Below are 18,636 nucleotides of genomic sequence, written 5' to 3'. Positions count from 1 at the left end.
GTGGAAAGTCAAGTGTTTCTCGCATGCCAGTGCAGACTCAATGGGTGGTAGGGCCTCTTCTGCACTGTACGATTCTATAGTCTAATTGGATTATGTACCCAGGAATATTTCAGAACACACCAGAAATATTCCCACCCTGGCTGGCTCCATTGCAGGGAGGACATTCTAAACCCCCTAGGCTATTTTCATGGAGTCAGGCCTGTTTTGGTAGGTGACATCGTTCGTGGAGCTCAGAGATGTCATGATCCATGAGGGGATGCTAACTTTGAGTCAGGAATCTTTTGGCAGGAAAGGTCAAAAGGTATGGACAACTTTATATGCCAGAACATAAATGCTATATAAGTATAAAGTGTTTTTAATGCAGTAATTGGTGATTGGGCAGAATTTTCTGGTCTCACCCAACACAGGAATCGTCACAGTAAGGATAGAAAATTTTACAGACCAACAAAAAGCTTCAAACCCAATTGATGCATCCAGCTCAGCAGGAATTATTAACATAGCTATTAAGGAGATTATAACCCTGCTACTTAAGAGGATTGGGTTTTGAATGTTTATTTATCTTGACAGTTTTATGAGCATCTCAAAGACTTCCAATTACTATTCCAAGACTTAAAAGGTCTGTACATAGTGAATACTGGATGAGTGAGTATGGGGATGGTGCTGGATGTGTGAGTAAAAGTTTATTTATTAGTCACAAGTAGGCTTACATCAACACTTCAATAAAGTTACCGTGAAAATCCCCTAGTCACCACACTCTGGCACTTGTTCGGTACACTGAGGGAGAATTTAGCATGGTCAATGCATCTAACCAGCACATATTTGGAGTGCGGGAGAAAACCGGAGCACCCAGAGGAAACGCACGCAGACACAGGAAGAACATGCAAACTCCACACAGACAGTGACCCAAGCCAGGAATCGAACCTGGGTCCCTGGCACTGTGAGGCAGCAGTGCTAACCACTGTGCCAAAATGCTGCCCTGTATGTGGGAATATGGAGGGGCCTGGGCCATAGAAGGGCATGGGGGCTTGCAGGTTGAGGGGGACATGGGGGTTAAGAAGTGGGTGAGGGGGATGAGTAGAAGGCCACACATTCATCCACACAGCCTGGCTGATGTACCAGCAAATGGAGACAGGCCTTTTAACCTGAGCACCTCGACAAGACCATTCACCTCCATTCCCACCTCAGCCCTGCTTCGAGGGACTGTGGCCCTGATTCCAGCCTGGCTGACTCTCAGGGGGGATAGTCTGATGGGTAGGCATGGCCACTCAGGAGGTAGGATCATGACAATCATGATGATTCCTGCCTCAAAAGGGAAAATCTAGCCCAAATTGTAGGAATATCCCAGTGTTAATTTAGCAAAAGGGAAGCACTTCCTTAAACATGGTTCCTTTCTTCAGGTAACATGGAAGATCCAGAAGACAAAGGGAAGCTGTTGGAGCAGCATACTGAGTGTCATGAACTTAGAATGTAATGAACTGTCATGAACAGTGATAAGAACAGACATAGAGAGGGTCTGAACCAAGACTGGGAGCCACAGTGAATCTTGCATGAAGCAATACATCAACTGCCCATGTGCTTGGGATAAACATGCATGATGCAATGTTCTCTTACAGCTGTTGCATGCTTTGCTGATATACATGAACTCTGTCACAAATAAAGGTCAAATTGCTTTTTAAAAATGTTAACTGGAAGAGAATTGAGCCCACATAAAAGCAAAGGACAGCACGGTGGCACAATGGTTAGCACTGCTGCCTCACAGTGCCAGGGGCCTGGGTTCGATTCCCGGCTTGTATGGAGTTTGCACATTCTCCCCGTGTCCACGTGGGTTTCCTCCGGGTGCTCAGGTTTCCTCCCACAGTCCAAAGATGTGCAGGGTAGGTGGATTGACCATGCTAAATTGCCCCTTAGTGTCAGGGGGACTAACTAGGGTAAATGCATGGGGTTATAGGGGTGGGAATGTGGTCGGTGCAGACTTGATGGGCCGAATGGCCTCCTTCTGCACTGTAGGGATTCTATGATTCATAATGCATGATCAACTCATGGGCCACAGGCCTCTATGACCTCCTTGTATTTCCCAGATCTCTAACATCCACAGGGACCCAAACATATCTAATATCCTCCCTGAAGCTGTGACTGGCAACCATTCCTTTTTACAAAATGTATCCGCAGTCTCCATTATTGGGGAGCTGAGTGATTCAGCAGGTAGTTCTCCTGCCCTGGGAGGCCCCGGGTTCCAGACACATGCCAGGACTTTTTAGCTGCAAACTAACCCAGCCACTGGTGCAGGCAGGTCAGCGTGAATGAGTGTCGGTCCCCATCCAGGATCAATGGGCAGAGTTAGGAGGTAGGAAGTGCAGCAGGCTGCAAAGCCACTCAGTAAACCCAGAAATGATGGTTGATATGAAGATGATCATGTAACATGGGAAAAGCCAAATCCAACTAACAATACTGATGCTCGAAATCCACTTCCTATGCACAGGTACCATTCCCCGCCACCATCCCACCACCCCCCTGCTCCCCCCCCCCTCCCCCCAACCAACCCTGCACCTCTCCCCTCGACTCCAGGAATAGTGGTATTGTCACTAGACTAAAACCCAGAGGTTCTCTGTAAACAAGGGTTCAAATCCCACCATGGGGCCAGTGGAATGTCAGTTAATACATTCGTGGTTGACTCCATAGCTCAATGGTTAGAGCACCAGTCTTAAAACCCAAGAATCGTACCATTTCCCCCAAAAAACAGCATAAAGGCAAGCATTAGTAAGGATAGAAGGTAGGATGGCAGACTTTTCATTCATGGGACTGGGCCAGCATTTATTGCCCATACCTGAGGGCATTTAAGAGTCAACCACATTGCTCTGGATCTGGAGTCACATGTAGGCCAGAGCAGGTAAGGACGGCAGATTTCCTACCCTACAGAACATTAGCAAACCAGATGTGTTTTATGACGATAGTTTCATGGTCATCATTAGACTTTGAATTCCAGATTTTTATTGAATTCAAATTCCATGGTGGGATTTGAACCCAGATCACCAAGGGTCTTTGGACTACTAGCCCAGCAACAATACCACTACACCACTGCCTCCCCCCGTGTCTGATAGGGATGTGCTATGGGAAAAGACTAGGTTGGAGAAGCTCAAGCTCTATGGTCCTGAAAAATAATAATTAAGAGGGAACCTCATTTATTTAACTTAATAAAATAAAATACATTGAGAAGAACTTTATGACCAATTAACATTTGAAATGGAGAGCAAAATCATGAGGGAGATTATAAATGCAGCTCGCTGTTTTAATAAAAATGAGTTAGGGAGCTAGAAAAATGAACTTTGATGTGGTTGACAGCCATTTACTTGTCCTTAGCTTTTCTCAATTCCTTCAAACAGCACTGCAATAATCTGCCGACTGGAGAATTCAGCCATAAACTCTCTGACAACCATGAGATTATTCACAGCTTCAATCTCATGTGTCATCTTCCAGTAACCAGCACTCTGACACACTCTTTGAATAAGCACAAGGATACTGAACAACGCAATTCTTGGCAGCAAGGAAGCATGAGTAATGAATGCATGTAAGGACGGTGGGGGTAGTGGACTGTGGTTTTATAAGGTAAAGTTATGAATTTGCAAAGACACAAGATTTTTTTTAAAGTCACAACCTAAAAAAATGCAGAAACTCTGTTAACATTTGTAATTGAAAAGAATATATCAATGGCAAGTTTATCGGCTTGCACAATAGAATAAACTCAGCTAATATCCTGGGGACCCGGGTTCGAATCCCACCACGGCAGCTTGTGGAATTTGAATTCAATAAAAAAATCTCGAATCAAGAATCTACTGATGATCATGAAATCATTGTTGATCGTTAAAAAAAAACTGTTGGTTCACTAAAGTCTTTTAGGGAAGGAAATCTGCTGTCCCTACCTGGTCTGTCCACATGTGACTCCAGAGCCACAGCAATGTGGCTGATCCTCCCATGTCCCATGAATTAATTCAAATGAACAAAATAAGAAAAATCTATTCTTTCCATCATATTCGTTTAATTCCTAGTTCAGGTATGATTATCATTTCCCTCCCTTGTCACCTGCTGACTTCTTAGTTTAAGAACAGTAATCTACTACAAGATCTGTCCTGAAACAGAATCCTACAATGTTGTTAAATATCTTCAGACTTGCTTCTCAATATAGAATCTAACAGTGCAGAAGGAGGCCATTCGGCCCATCGAGTCTGCACCAAACACAATCCCACCCTGCCCCTATCCCTATAACCCCATGCATTTTGCCCTAGCTAGTCCCCCTGACACTAAGGGGCAATTTAGCATGGCCAATCCACCTAATCTGCACATCTTTGGACTGTGGGAGGAAACCGGAGCACCCGGAGGAAACCCACGCAGACACAGGGAGAATGTGCAAACTCCACACAGACAGTGACCCAAGCCGGGTCCCTGTCGCTGTGAGGCAGCAATGCTAACCACTGTGCCACCGTGCCGCCCATATAGATCAATGCACCAATTAACCCACAATGAAGTAACCTTTTCTGGGAATTCATATATCCAACCGTGTGGGAAAACATTATCTTTTCAATTTGATAACCTTATCCTTTCCTTTCAGCTGCTGACTGAGGTACTGTACATTTCCAGTTTTTTAATCTTTCGCTAAAGAGTGGCAATGGAAAAATACAGATGACATTCGGAGACAGGATGGTGATGCTACATGAAGGGTGGCAGGGTGGCACAGTGGTTAGCACTGCTGCCTCACTGCGCCAGGGACCCAGGTTCAATTCCAGCCTCGGTCACTGTCCGTATGGAGTTTGCACTTTCTCCCCGTGTCTGCGTGGGTTTCCTCCGGGTGCTCCAGTTTCCTCCCACAGTCCAAAGATGTGTGGGTTAGGCTGATTGGCCATGCTAAATTGACCCTGGTGTCAGGGGGATTAGCAGGGTAAATGTGTGGGGTTATGGGAATAGGTCCTGGGTGGGATTGTGGTCGGTACAGACTCGATGGGCCGAATGGCCTCCTCTGTACTGTATGATTCTATGATTTGCATGGAAATGATCTACAAGAGTAAACACCCTGTGCAGCCATCAGAACTTCCCTTCCATTCTGTGTGGACCCTGGCACTGTGAGACAGCAGTGCTAACCATTGTGTCACCGTGCCGCCCTACATTCCAAAGAGTTACACAGCCACTGCTGTACTTATGAAAATATCATTACAATTGAAACGTAGTGAAGTTCAGCAATTATGTGGGATCCTTTGTAAGCGTAGCCCTGTTTGCTGTGGATCCTGTGTATGGTTTGCTTCATTTATGCAGACTTCATTTTAAGATATTTCTGCAGTTACATTTAAATGCTAAGCTTTTAAAACCTTAACTTGGCCACATTTTAAAACTCAGCAGGCATGCTGGGATTAGCTAGGAAAATTGACTGCATTTTTTGAAAGTTCAGTGCAGTCTGTTTTCGAGACCTGTTCAGTATGTTTTGAGTTCAGTACCAGTATAGGACTGGCAGTCAAGCCAATGTCTCTCTCTCTCTCCTCTCTCCAAAGGGATATAGATAGTCTAAGTGAGTGGGCGAGGGTCTGGCAGCTGAAGTACAATGTTGGCAAATGTGAGGTCATCCATTTTGGTAGGAATAACAGCAAAATGGACTATTATTTAAAATGGTACAAAATTGCAGCATGCTCCTGTGCAGAGGGACCTGGGTGTCCTTGTGCATGAATCACAACAAGTTGGTTTGCTGTTGCAGCAGGTAATTAAGAAGGCAAATGGAATTTTGTCCTTCATTGCTAGAGGGATGGAGTTTAAAAACAGCGAGGTTATGTTGCAGCCGTATAAGGTGCTGGTGAGGCCACACCGAGAGGACTGTATACAATTTTGGTCTCCTTACTTGAGAAAGGATATCCTGCCACTAGAGGGGGTGCAGAGGAGATTCACTCAATTGATTCTGGAGTTGAGAGGGTTGGCTTATGAGGAGAGACTGAGTAGACTGGGATTATACTCATTGGAATTCAGAAGAAAGAGGGGAGATCTTATAAAAACATATAAGATTATGAAGGGAATAGATAAGATAGAAGCAGGGAAGTTGTTTCCAATGGGAGGTGAAACTAGAACTAGGGGGCATGGCCTCAAAATAAGGGGGAGCAGATTTAGGACTGAGTTAAGGAGGAACTTCTTCACACAAAGGGTTGTGAATCTGTGGAATTCCCTGCCCAGTGAAGCAGTTGAGGCTACCTCATTGAATGTTTTTAATGCAAGGAAAGATAAACTTTTGAACAGTAAAGGAATTAAGGGCTATGGTGAGAGGCTAGGTAAGTGGAGATGAGTCCACGAAAAGGTCAGCCATGATCAGCAGGCTCGAGGGGCCAGATGGCCTACTCTCCTGCTCCGAGTTCTTATGTTCTCACGAGCATTTCAGTTCTCCTGATCTAATGGTGGCTGACATGTCCCTACATTTTTTCCATTCCCCTGGTTATTCCTATACATTAGATCAAGAATAAAACCTGAATGTTGGCCACTTCTCCGAAACGATGCAGTTACCCTTCAAATCAACATACTTAATCTGTTATGTAAGATTCAAAATTCAAATAATCTGTTGTGACATTTGGAAATAGGCGCGATCTGCCCTGGAGGGAGGGAGAGTGCATTAAAAACAAAGTTGCTGGTACTGTCTTTATGCACGCTCATGGGATTGTGTATGGGGAAATACTAAAGGGTTGGTAACATAGGTTTAAGTGAAAATAGGACTACGTTTAGGCCAATTCCAGGGGAAATAATCTGAAATGTTTGACCTTGATCCTCTAAGACAATCAAAGCAAGTTCAAGGGGTTGCAGTGATCTTAAGATACATATCCAATATCCCAACTACTTTCTATGCAGTAATGCAGCGGTGGCACAGTGGTTAGCGCTGCTGCCTCACAGCGCCAGGGACCCGGATTCAATTCCAGCCTTGGGTCACTGTCTGTGCGGAGTCTGCATATTCTCCCCGTGTGTTTCCTCCGGGTGCTCCTGTTTCCTCCCAAACTCCAAAGATGTGTGGGTTAGGTTGTTTGTCCATGCTAGATTGCCCCTTAGTGTCAGGGAGACCAGGAGGGTAGATATGTGGGGTTACGGGGATAGGGCCTGGGTGGGATTGTTGTCGGTGCAATCTCAATGGGCCAAATAGCCTCTTTCTGCAGTGTAGGGATTCTATCCTCTGATATTAGCCATAAGAAAGTAACCTCCCAGCTCCTCGGTGAACAGTTGTAGCAATTCCACATCACCAAATGAACTAGTAACCTACTCCTACATCTGGGAATACTTTGGACACATTAACGAACAGCCGAAGCTCAACTAGTTTTAAGCCTGTAGGTTTTGCACAGGACACCCGTCCCTTTCCTGGGTTTCCTACCCCTGTCAACATCCCAGTGTTTGGGTTGTTAGACTCCTACCTGTAAACCAGTCTTAACTTCCCTTGCACTTCAGCGACAGAAGGGAGAATGTAACATTGAAGAAACATGGCTACCATCAGTTTGAAGTTGGGGGAGGCACGAGTCACTTCTTTCCATCCCCATACACCAGCAGTTTAATCCTTACTCCCCATCACTGCCGCTGCTTCACTAATTATTGGCATAGATAATGGTTAACATTTTTGCATGTGCATGTATGAGGCACATCGACAGGTGTGCAGTTGTTCAGTAGTTTTTGAAAATACTTGGCAGAGTGCCACAGTTTGTGGAACACAGCATTGCAGCTTTGCTTTTAATTGGAGTTCATAGAAGAATCATAGAATTCCCACAGTGCAGAAGGAGGCCATTTGGCCCATCAGGCCTGCACCAACAATGATCCCACCCAGGCCCTATCCCCGTAACCCCACGTATTTACCCTGCTAATCCTCTGACCCTAAGGGTTAATTTTGCATGGCCAATCAACCTAACCTACACATTTTGGAGTGTGGGAGGAAACAGGAGCAGCCGGAGTAAACCCACACAGACACGGGGAGAACATGCAGACTCCACACAGACAGTTGGACCCGGGTCCTGGCGCTGTGAGGCAGCAGTGTTAACCACTCTGCTGCCTGAAAAAATGGGAAAGCAAAATAATTTTCTCCACAACATTCAAGAGCAGAAGATGAGAAATAGAAACAAGAATAGGCTAATAGGCTGCAAGCCCCCTCCCCCCCCCCCCCCCCCCCCCCCTCCGCCCCTCCGAGCCTGCTCTGCCATTCAATTAAATCATGGCTGGTCTGATTGTGGTCTTAACTTCACTTTCCTCCTAGAAACAGAAAAATAATTTATGAAAGCTAAAATGAATTTGCAACAACTTTGCATATGGAACAAATGGCTTTATCAATGTAAACATATAAACAGTAGACGTTGTATTAAATTCCTCTGAGTCAAGAGAGGCATTAAACTATCAAAAGGACTATATTTAGGATAAGCATTGACTCGATAACATCAGGAACAGTCGTTTATAGCCTTGCAATTGTCTTTGTAAATCAAGCATTTAGCGTGTTGCAGCGTGAAGTCAGAAACAATTAATTTAAACAGAGCTTGCTGAAAACACAGTAGCACTCTTCATTTATCATCTCTCTTAACACTAACTACCCAGTTGTTACCAACGAGAAGGCTTGAGAACTTGTGTGTAGTTTCAGGCTGCAAGATGCACTTTGTAATAATGCTCAGTAGCAATCACACAGATTTTTATTTGGCTTGACAAGCATGTATTGGGTGGCACAGTGGTTAGTTAGCGCCAGTGACTCAAGTTCGATTCCAGCCATGGGTGACTGTCTGTGTGGAGTTTACACAGGTAAGTGTAGGCGGCACGGTGGCACAGTGGTTAGCACTGCTGCCTCACAGTGCCAGGGACCTGGGTTTGATTCCAGCCTCGGGTCACTCTCTGTGTAGAGTCTGCACGTTCTCCCTGCGTGGGTGCTCCTCCCACAGTTCAAAGATGTGCGGGTTAGGTGGATTGGTCATGCTAAATTGCCCCTTAGTGCCCCAAGATGTGAAGGTTAGGGGGATTAGCTGAGTAAATACATGGGGTTACAGGTATAAAGCCTGGTCAGATGAGCTGTCAGAGTGTTGGTGCAGATTTGATGGGCCGCTTGGCCTCCTTCTGCAGTGTAGGGATTCTATGTAACCCGCAGGATTCTCAGGGTAGCCCACGGGCTCCCTCTCACTCAATCCCTGGCACGGGCAGTAGCTAGAAGACTCACCTATCCACTCCCTCGCCTCAACATCCTTCCCCACATCCCAATTACAATTAATTCTGCTTTATGCATGGGACAGTAATCTGGCAGGACTAAAATTCCGGTCGGGGTGTGGGGGGGAGCCATCAGTGTAGCTGGCAGTCTATATACTGTTCCTCCTGCCCAAAAAACACTTAGTTAAAAAAACCTGAAAATTCCACCCATTGTTTTTGAAACAGACGTAGATATATTTTAATTCATTTGTGGGACACGGGCATCACTGGCTGGGTCCAGCATTTATTGCCCATCCATGGTTGCCCTTGGAGGGCAGTTGAGAGTCAACCACATTGGCTGTGGCTCTGGAGACACATGTAGGCCAGACCAGTTAAGGATGGCAGATTTCCTTCCCAAAGGACGTTAGTGAACCAGAAGATTTTTCCAACAATCGACAATGATTTCACGAACATCAGTGGATTCTTAATTCCAGATATGTTAAGCTTTTCTTTCATGAAACTGTTATTTACCATGAGGGAGGAAGTTGGATGTGGATTTTATTAGCCGAGAACTTCATCTTTGTGATAAAGATAAATAATTTTCCTTCACACGTGGATAGTCTGCTTTATCGGTTAATTCTGTGCTAATAAGAAAACATGACAGAACAAGGGATCAGGCAGTAGAGAGTACTTACTGTCCAAGCATTGCTGACATTGAGTGTCTTCCGCTCCACACAGTGTCTTCACACCTTCCCCAGGATGGCACTCAGAGCAACATTTCCCATCGTGGGTATATTGGTTACTTTCACAAAACTCCTCGGCATTGTACAGAGATACCTTCGTAAAAAAGAAAATCAAAAGACATGTTGTAATTTTGCATACGTTTGAGGGGTCCGTATATATCAGCTTGAAGCAAAAATGCAGGAAATGTGAAGCAGGTCTGGCAGCATCTTTGGTGAGACAAAGAGAGTCAATGGGGGAGATTTTCGTCCCCGATCAACACAGCCACAAATCCCGTTATGGCCGGAAACTCTCGGGAGAAGGCCGCAACAGGATTTCATAGAATCCCTACAGTGCAGAGGAGGCCATTCGGCCCGTTGAGTTCGCACTGACCACAATCCCACCCAGGCCCTATCTCCATAACCCGACATATTTACCCTGCTAATCCCCCTGACACTAGGGTCAATTTAACATGGCCAATCCACCTAACCTACACATCTTTGGACTGTGGAAGGAAACTGGAGCACCCAGAGGAAACCTACGCCGACATGGGGAGAACGTGCAGACTCCACACAGGCAGTCACCCGAGGCCGGAATCGAACTCGGGTCCCTGGCGCTGTGAGGCAGAAGTGCTAACCTCTGTGCCACCGTGCCCGGGATAGCTCAGAATGTGATTCCTACTCCCCCCCACTCCCGCTAGCGACGTAATCTGGTTCACATCCAATGAGGGCATGAGCCTGATCACCATTCATTTAAATATATTTAAATATCCAAAACCGATTTAACGCTGTCTCTTCCAGGAATGCCAAATAGGGATGGATTTTCCCATTCCACCTGCCACGGGAATCGTAGTGGGCAAGGGGTGGACCATGCAAAGGTCCGTTGACCTTGGGTGGGATTTTTCCAGTTTCTGGGTGTGCGTGGCCGGAAAATCCCACCCATATTCCCACCCACCGCCATGACGTAATGCCAACAAGATTCACTCCAAAAACAGAGACCAGACGTGATGATCATGACCGGTGCTCAGGGGCCAGTGTAGCCCCTCGGGTGCTCAGGGACACAGCAAGGCAGTGCCCTGGCTCTGCCCCTGGCAGAAGTTTAACAACACCAGGTTAAAGTCCAACAGGTTTATTTGGTAGCAAAAGCCACACTGTGTGAGTGTGGCTTTTGCTACCAAATAAACCTGTTGGACTTTAACCTGGTGTTGTTAAACTTCTTACTGTATTTACCCCAGTCCAACGCCGGCATCTCCACATCATGTCTGCCCCTGGCACCGCCAACCCTTTAGAAATGGCACCCCGGAATCTGTGGAACCGGGCTTGCCGGAGTCTTTAGGTCCCGCCCCTCACAATGATGGCGCAAATCACACTCCCCTGCTTTAAAATGGCAAAACGTGGGAAGGTCTGGATGGAACCTATCTGTTTCTCTGGGGAGAAACACGCCAGTTTTCAGTCTGAACATGACACTTCCACCTGAATTCTCTGGTCTCACACGGCCTGCTACCGCTGGCCAGCGTGGACGGAGAATATGGCGCTCAGCCAAATCTCTGTTCACAGCAGCCGGACTGGAGCATCCCACCCACAGGTGAGGTCAGAGAATTCCGGCCATTGCCAATTTTTGGGAAGATTACACCCAATGTTTCACATCAGTGGCCATTCACCAGGAATTCTGATGAACGGTCATTAAGCTGGAGCATTGGGCAGTGGATCCCCTAGCTCAGGGTGGCAGGCTTCGAGACGGGGGATGGGAAGGAGAGGTGGTGGCAAGAAAACCAGGCCGGTGAGGGGTTGGGGGGGAAACCAGATTGGGACAGCTCCCCCAACACATTCTCACCACTAGTGAGGTTTTGCAGGGGCACGCAAGAATGCTCTTTGAGTTCCAGTACCATGGATTGACATAAATTCACACCATTAAGGGTGATTTTCTGATCTTATCAGTATTTTGCCACCAGAGTTGATCCCATCACATGCAAACACCACCAACTTAATGGAGGAGACCTTCCTGTAGGAGTAGTGGTGGGGCAGCTATATGAAACATTGCCTCATCTACATTACCATATGTAACATCTTAATCATTTGTTATGCTAATATCAATGTTTTGATGAAAGATACAGGAGATACCGGATGATCAGCTAAGCATAAAATCATAGAATCCCTACAGTGCAGAAGGAGGCCATTCAGCCCATCGAGTCTGCACCGACAACAATCCCACCCAGGTTCTATCCCCACAAATTAACCCCACTCATTCTCCTGAACTATACATCTTGGGACACAAAGGGGCAATTTAACATGGCCAATCCACCTAACCAGCACGTCTTTCAGACTGTGGGAGGAAACCAGAGCACCCAGAGGAATCCCATGCAGAGAATGTGCAAACTCCACACCGACAGTCACCCGAGGCCGGAATTGAACCCAGATCCCCTGGCACTGTGAGGCAGCAGTGCTAACCACTGTGCCACCGTGCTGCCCAGATGTCTTGTGTCCCTTGCTGTAATGTTAAAATACTCACCCGTGAGATGAAGGCTGCTGCGAGGAGTCAAAATTAATTCCACAGCAAAATTTGACCCATTACTCAAATTATACACCAATCCAGCTCCAGAGTTGGATGTGTGCACAGAGCAGAAAATTATCCTGTGCTAAAATTTAAATGGCTGAAGGCAATTTGAGAGATGAAGCACAAGAGGGGAACAATAATCCTTTAAAAAGAACTCTGAAGTCTTTTCAACTGATTGGCAGCCTCGGCTGCAGCTATTACAGGACAGCAGAAAGAATGGACGGTGATGGACAATGTGTGGGGTTATGGGATAGAGTCTGGGTGGGATGCTCTGTGAAATGAAATGCAGTCCTAACAAAGAGTAAATATGGGTCTGCAGGTAGATAACTGAACAAGCCAGCGCCTGACCTCTGCTTGCTATCAGCTAGCATGGAGGTGGAGCTCCAGGAGGTGGTCCTTGACACTGCACATCAAGATGAACATTTCATTATATCTGCCAGTGGATGGACATGGACTTGAGGGTGGATTGACCATGTTTCTCTTTACTTTTACATGGGATGTGGGACTCGCTAGCAAGGCCAGCATAGGGCAGCACTGTAGCACAGTGGTTAGCACTGCTGCCTCACAGCTCCAGGGACCCGGGTTCAATTCCCGGCTTGGGTCACTGTCTGTGTGGAGTTTGCACATTCTCCCCGTGTCTGCGTGGGTTTCCTCCGGGTGCCCCGGTTTCCTCCCACAGTCCAAATATGTGTAGGTTAGGTGGATTGGCCATGCTAAATTGCCCCTTAGTGTCAGGGGACTAACTGGGGTAAACTGGGGATTAGGACCTGGGTGGGATTGTGGTCGATGCAGCCTCAATGGGCCGAATGGCCTCCTTCTGCACTGTAGGGATTCTATGATTTGTTGCCTATTGCTAATTGCCCTTGAATGCAATGGCTTGCTGGGCCAGTGCAAGGGGCAATTAAGAGTCAACCAGATTGCTGTGGGTCCGGATTCACATGTCTGCCAGTCTGGGTAAGTCATGATGTGGAGATGCCGGCGCTGGACTGGGATAAACACAGTAAGAGTTTTAACAACACCAGGTTAAAGTCCAACAGGTTTATTTGGTAGCAAATCTGGGTAAGGACAGTTGATTTCCTTTCCTGAAAGGCATCAGCAAACCAGATGGGTTTTTGCCAGCAATCACTGGTGGGTGTTGTAATAGCATGGCGCACTTTGGATGTCATCAACAGGCTTCAGACTTTGTTAGGAACAGAAGGTGCTAACAAAAAACTATGAACAAGCGGTTACAGCCCAGGGTTGCCTGGGGCAGTGCTCCAACCTTTACACGGCTATTCTGATGTATTCAAACTGAGAGAGGACACCACCCTCTGGGCTGATCACTTACTCCCAGTTCCCAACGGTTCCTCGAATCAGGTGAAACTCTCCTATGGTGCTGTTTTAAAGGAGTAAGAAGTCTCACAACACCAGGTTAAAGTCCAACAGGTTTATTTGGTAGCAAATACCATAAACTTTCGGAGCGCTGCTCCTTCATCAGATGGAGTGGAGATGTGCTCTCAAACAGTGCACAGAGACAAAATCAAGTTACAGAATACTGATTAGAATGCGAATCCCTACAACCAGCCAGGTCTTAAAGAACACAGACACAACAATCACTACAGTTGTCATGGTCACCATTACTAAGACTAACTTTTAATTCTAGATTTCTTTATTGAATTTAAATTCTGCCAGCTGCCGTGGTGAGATTTGAACCTCATAGAATCCCTACAGTACAGAAGGAGGCCATTCAGCTCATCGCGTCTACACCGACTCTCCGACAGAGCATCTTACCCAGGCGCTATCCCCGTAACCCCACATATTTACCCCACTAATTCCCCTAACCTTTACATCTTGGTATACTAAGGGACAATTTAGCACGATCAAGCCACCTAATCCGCACATCTTTGGACTGTGGGAGGAAACCAGAGCACCCGGAGGAAACCCACGCAAAAATGGGGAGAACGTGCAAACTCCACACAGACAGATAGTGACCCGAGCATCGAACCCGGGTCCTGGTGCTGTGAGGCAGCAGTGCTAACCACTATGCCACCCCAACCAGTGCAGGTTATAAACCATTGTCATGCGAAACAAGTGTTGTTTTGATGATAAATACAGACTATGGCAGGAATTAGCATATTGAAAACACTTTCAAAGTGCCACTTAATAGCTTTAAATGCTTAAACGCGTACATGCTAAGAATGAGAATGAAGGGGAAGTTCTGACGGTTGCACAGGGTGTTTACTCTTGTAGGTCATTTCCATTCACAGTTTGTCACGACTTTACCAACTGGAATTTTCAAGTCTATGCGTAACAAATTCATGTTGTTTAGATGGGATGCTTCGCATTAATTTGTATCTTTAACATGCAACATTTTAATCATTTTTGTATTCTTCACTGGAATGTCTCCCTCGCCTCACTCTGAAAATCTAACTTCAACAAGTTTCTCTCCTGCTCCTGAAATAACTATCATAGAATTCCTACAGTGCAGAAAGAGGCCATTCGGCCCATTGAGTCTGCACCGACAACAATCCCACCCAGGCTCTATCCCCTTAACCCCATGTATTTACCTCGATAACCCACCAGATACTAATGGGCAGACAAAGGGAGAATGTCAAACTCCACACAGACAGTCACCCAAGGCCAGAATCGAACCCAGACCCTGGTGCTATGCTGCCCAGAATATTAGCCTGGGCCCCTGAATTGCAAGTCCAGTGACATTGCAACCATGCCACCAGCTACCTACTGCTGTTACCATCCAACTATCTCTTCACTGCCTTGGTCAGCCCTATGGTGCAAGATTGTTGGAAGTCCCCATACAGTAGATGGCACAATCAATATTTAACTCTCTGTTAAGCATATGATCTAGGTCAGTTAGACTACCATAGAAACCAAAAGAGAAAATGCTGGAAAATCTCAGCAGGTCTGGCAGCATCTGTAAGGAGAGAAAAGAGCTGACGTTGCGAGTCCAGATGACCCTTTGTCAAAGCTCAGTTTTGGCAAAGGATCATCTGGACTCGAAACATCAGCTCCTTTTCTCTCCTTACAGATGCCGCCAGACCTGCTGAGATTTTCCAGCATTTTCTCTTTTGGTTTCAGATTCCAGCATCCGCTGTAATTTGCTTTTAGACTACCGTAGAGTTAGTGTTACCTTGGCATGTGCAGCCAGAGTGTGTGCAGGATGATATCCCTGACATTCCTTGTTTCATGCACTATCACAGAAAGCAGGAAAATGGTGACTGGAATGGCTCGGAAGAACAATCCAGCACTACCGATGCTCTGATCTTTGCATGCTATTTGGTGTCGCCAGGTCTACACTTCTTTAGGAATTTAAATCAACAAATGCACTATATTTCTGTCAAAGTAACATGCACACCAATGCAGGTGTGGGGAAACGCAACACCACTTGCACTACCGGACCTGCCTGCGATTCTCCTGTGCACCTCCTCTAACTCTCCTAAAAAGCTGAAGATCCAGAGGGATTTTCATGACAAATAAACTATCGTAACCAAGTGGCAACCAGAAGCACCAAAAATGGATTCACCAAACTGCACAGAGTCCAAATTTTGCAACAGCAAAGTAAGAAAAATCAGATAAAAGCTTTTAAAAATTGCCCTGCAGCTTGACGAAGAATTTTCTTGCTGGGATCTTTAGCTACTTTTCTTAGCTTTATGTAAAATAATTCAGAAATATTACTTCAACCATTCTATTTACCTCAGTGAGGATTCCCATAACCAATTTCTCTCTGCACTGGGGATTTACTGAGCAGAGTCAAAGTCTTCAACAACAGTCTGAACATCAAGATAAAGCACCAGGCAAACCTCTCATTCAAGGGTCGGTACTTTGAGCCAATGCAGAACTCCCTCAGTACCGCACCAAATTTTAGTCCATAGCTTGAAGTCTTCTCCTAGGGTGCAATCTAATGGAAGTGAAGGTGGTTTACATTCCCAGCTGGAGGCATCGAGAGCATCACTGGGGAAGTGGTGGCTGCCACTGGTACCACATCTACCCGAGGCCCACGGATCGAGGCAGACTCAAGCACGGCTGAGCAATGGCCAAAAGGAGTCATAGGGTGAGGGGTTCCAGGGTCAAGAGGAGAGCTGGCAGCAAGGGAAAGGGGGTGGCTCTCAGCACAGCTGCCCCCCAATCCCCTGATGCTGAATCCCTCGATCAGATACCTAGTGCCTTTGAATCATAGAATCGCTGCAGTGCAGAAGGAGGCCATTTGGCCCATTAAGCCTGAACCAACAACAATCCCACCCAGGCTCTATCCCCATAACCCCACTAATCCCCCTGACACTAAGGGGCAATTTAGCATGGCCAGTCAACCTCACCTGCACATCTTTGGACCGTGGGAATAAACCAGAGCACCCGGAGGAAACCCACGCAGAGGCGGGGAGAACGTGCAAACTCCGCACAGTCACCCAAGGCCGGAATTGAACCCGAGTCCTTGGCACTGTGAGGCAGCAGTGCTAACCACTGTGCCACCATGCTGCTCCACGAAGAATGAAGAACACCTCTGGGAGGCCACCAGTAAAGGCACCAGGGTTTACTTGTTGTGGTACCCACATGATGAATACCAATGGTGGCATGATGAGTGGGAATTAATTGCCCACTGAAGCTCTTTAATTGAGAACGGTACTGGAAGGCTGCCATTGGCACTTCCAGCGCAGACTTAATTGTGGTGACAGCAGCAGGAGGTACCCATCTGCCACTCTCCCACCCAATTAAATGCACTCTGCCATCAAACTCGCCACTAGAAATCATTGACTCCCTACAGTGCAGAAGGAGTTCATTCAGCCCATCGAGTCTGCACCGACAACAATCCCTCCTAAGCTTCATCCCCATAACCCCACATATTTACCCTGCTAATGCCTCTAACCTATGCATTCTGGGGCACTAAGGGGCAATTTAACATGGCCAATGCACCTAACCTGCACATCTTTGGATTGTGGGAGGAAACCGGAGCACCCGGAGGAAATCCACACAGACGCGGGGAGAACGTGCAAACTTCACACAGATGGTGATCCAAGCCGGGAATTGAACCCAAGTCCCTGGCGCTGTGCTACCCACTGTGCCATGGCACTGCCACGAGAGAGGATGCAAGGTTCCGGCCCAGGTATGGGACTGGAATCATGAATTCCGTTACTGAGAGACCCCAGTTAACATTAATTGCTACTTCCAAGTCCCTTTTAAGATTCCCTTTAATAATTCTGTTCAATTTATTCTATATTTAACTTCCACCAGATGTACAATATGTCATTCCAAATTTCTTAACTGGTCTAAACTCTCCCAGACATTGCTGGTGCAGTCTCTGCCTTTCCCTATCACCTAATTGCAGGGCAGCAAATTTGAGAACTCACAGTTGACCTTCCTGCCCAGATTATTTATGTGGGATGAAAAGAGCAGCGAAAATAACTGGCTGCTGTGGAACTTCAGAATAACACTGCAACTTGGTCTGGCAAACACCTGTGATGAATATTCACATGTTTCCTATTTTCATAGAATCATAGAATCCCTACAGTGCAGAAAGAGGCCATTTGGCCCATTGAGTCTGCACCAACCACAATCCCACCCAGGCCCTATCCCCATAACCCCACCTATTAACCTCCTGACACTAAGGGGCAATTGAGCATGGCCAATGCACCTAACCACATATTTGAACTGCGGGAGGAAACCTGAGCACCCCGGAGGAAACCCACACCGACATGGGGAGAATGTGCAGACTCCATACAGACAGTGACCCAAGCTGGGAATCGAACCTGGGTCCCTGGCGCTGTGAGGCAGCAGTGCTAACCACTGTGCCACGGTGCCGCCCAGGTAGCTAGCTTATGATCCAGTCTTATTTGTGGGGATTCCTGTGGCTTTCAGTTTAATTAAGTCTTTCATGTGAAATGCAACTGAAAGCCTAGAGTGCGAATGATAAAAGATTTGTAGGTTTGAAGGAAGGGAAACAACCTTATCGCACACTCCATCAGCTCAGATTCTACAAAGTCTTCACTTCTACGAAACTAGTTCTGGTTTATATTGGGTTGATTGAAAACACCTTTACATACCTGCGATATCTCACCATATGGTATTTTAATTTCTTTGTCCTGTTCTTTTTTTTAAACAATCGCATTTTCTGCCCTGCTGTCAGCCAATGCCAGCCCATTTCATGTTGCATCTGCTCCCAGGATACCACTTCGTCCAGTTAAAATTCCAAATCCCTGAACATCTAAGGCCTGAATTGGTGAGCTG

The 18,636-nt window shown here is 46.5% G+C and overlaps 1 protein-coding gene across 1 annotated transcript in view; it reads right to left on the bottom strand.

Moving 5' to 3' along the window:
• LOC144500957 (tumor necrosis factor receptor superfamily member 16-like) overlaps positions 1-18,636 on the bottom strand; it is a 168,479-nt gene that overhangs the window by 127,072 nt on the left and 22,771 nt on the right. Inside the window, exon 2 of the mRNA XM_078224454.1 lies at positions 9,843-9,984. Within this exon, the coding sequence (XP_078080580.1) occupies positions 9,843-9,984 (142 nt within the window). The remainder of the gene's footprint in view (positions 1-9,842; positions 9,985-18,636) is intronic.

The sequence above is a fragment of the Mustelus asterias genome, chromosome 11 (assembly GCF_964213995.1).
Source record: "Mustelus asterias chromosome 11, sMusAst1.hap1.1, whole genome shotgun sequence".
Lineage (NCBI taxonomy): Eukaryota > Metazoa > Chordata > Chondrichthyes > Carcharhiniformes > Triakidae > Mustelus > Mustelus asterias.
Note: the sequence above shows the minus strand (reverse complement) of the source record. Positions and strands in the feature narration are given on the sequence as shown.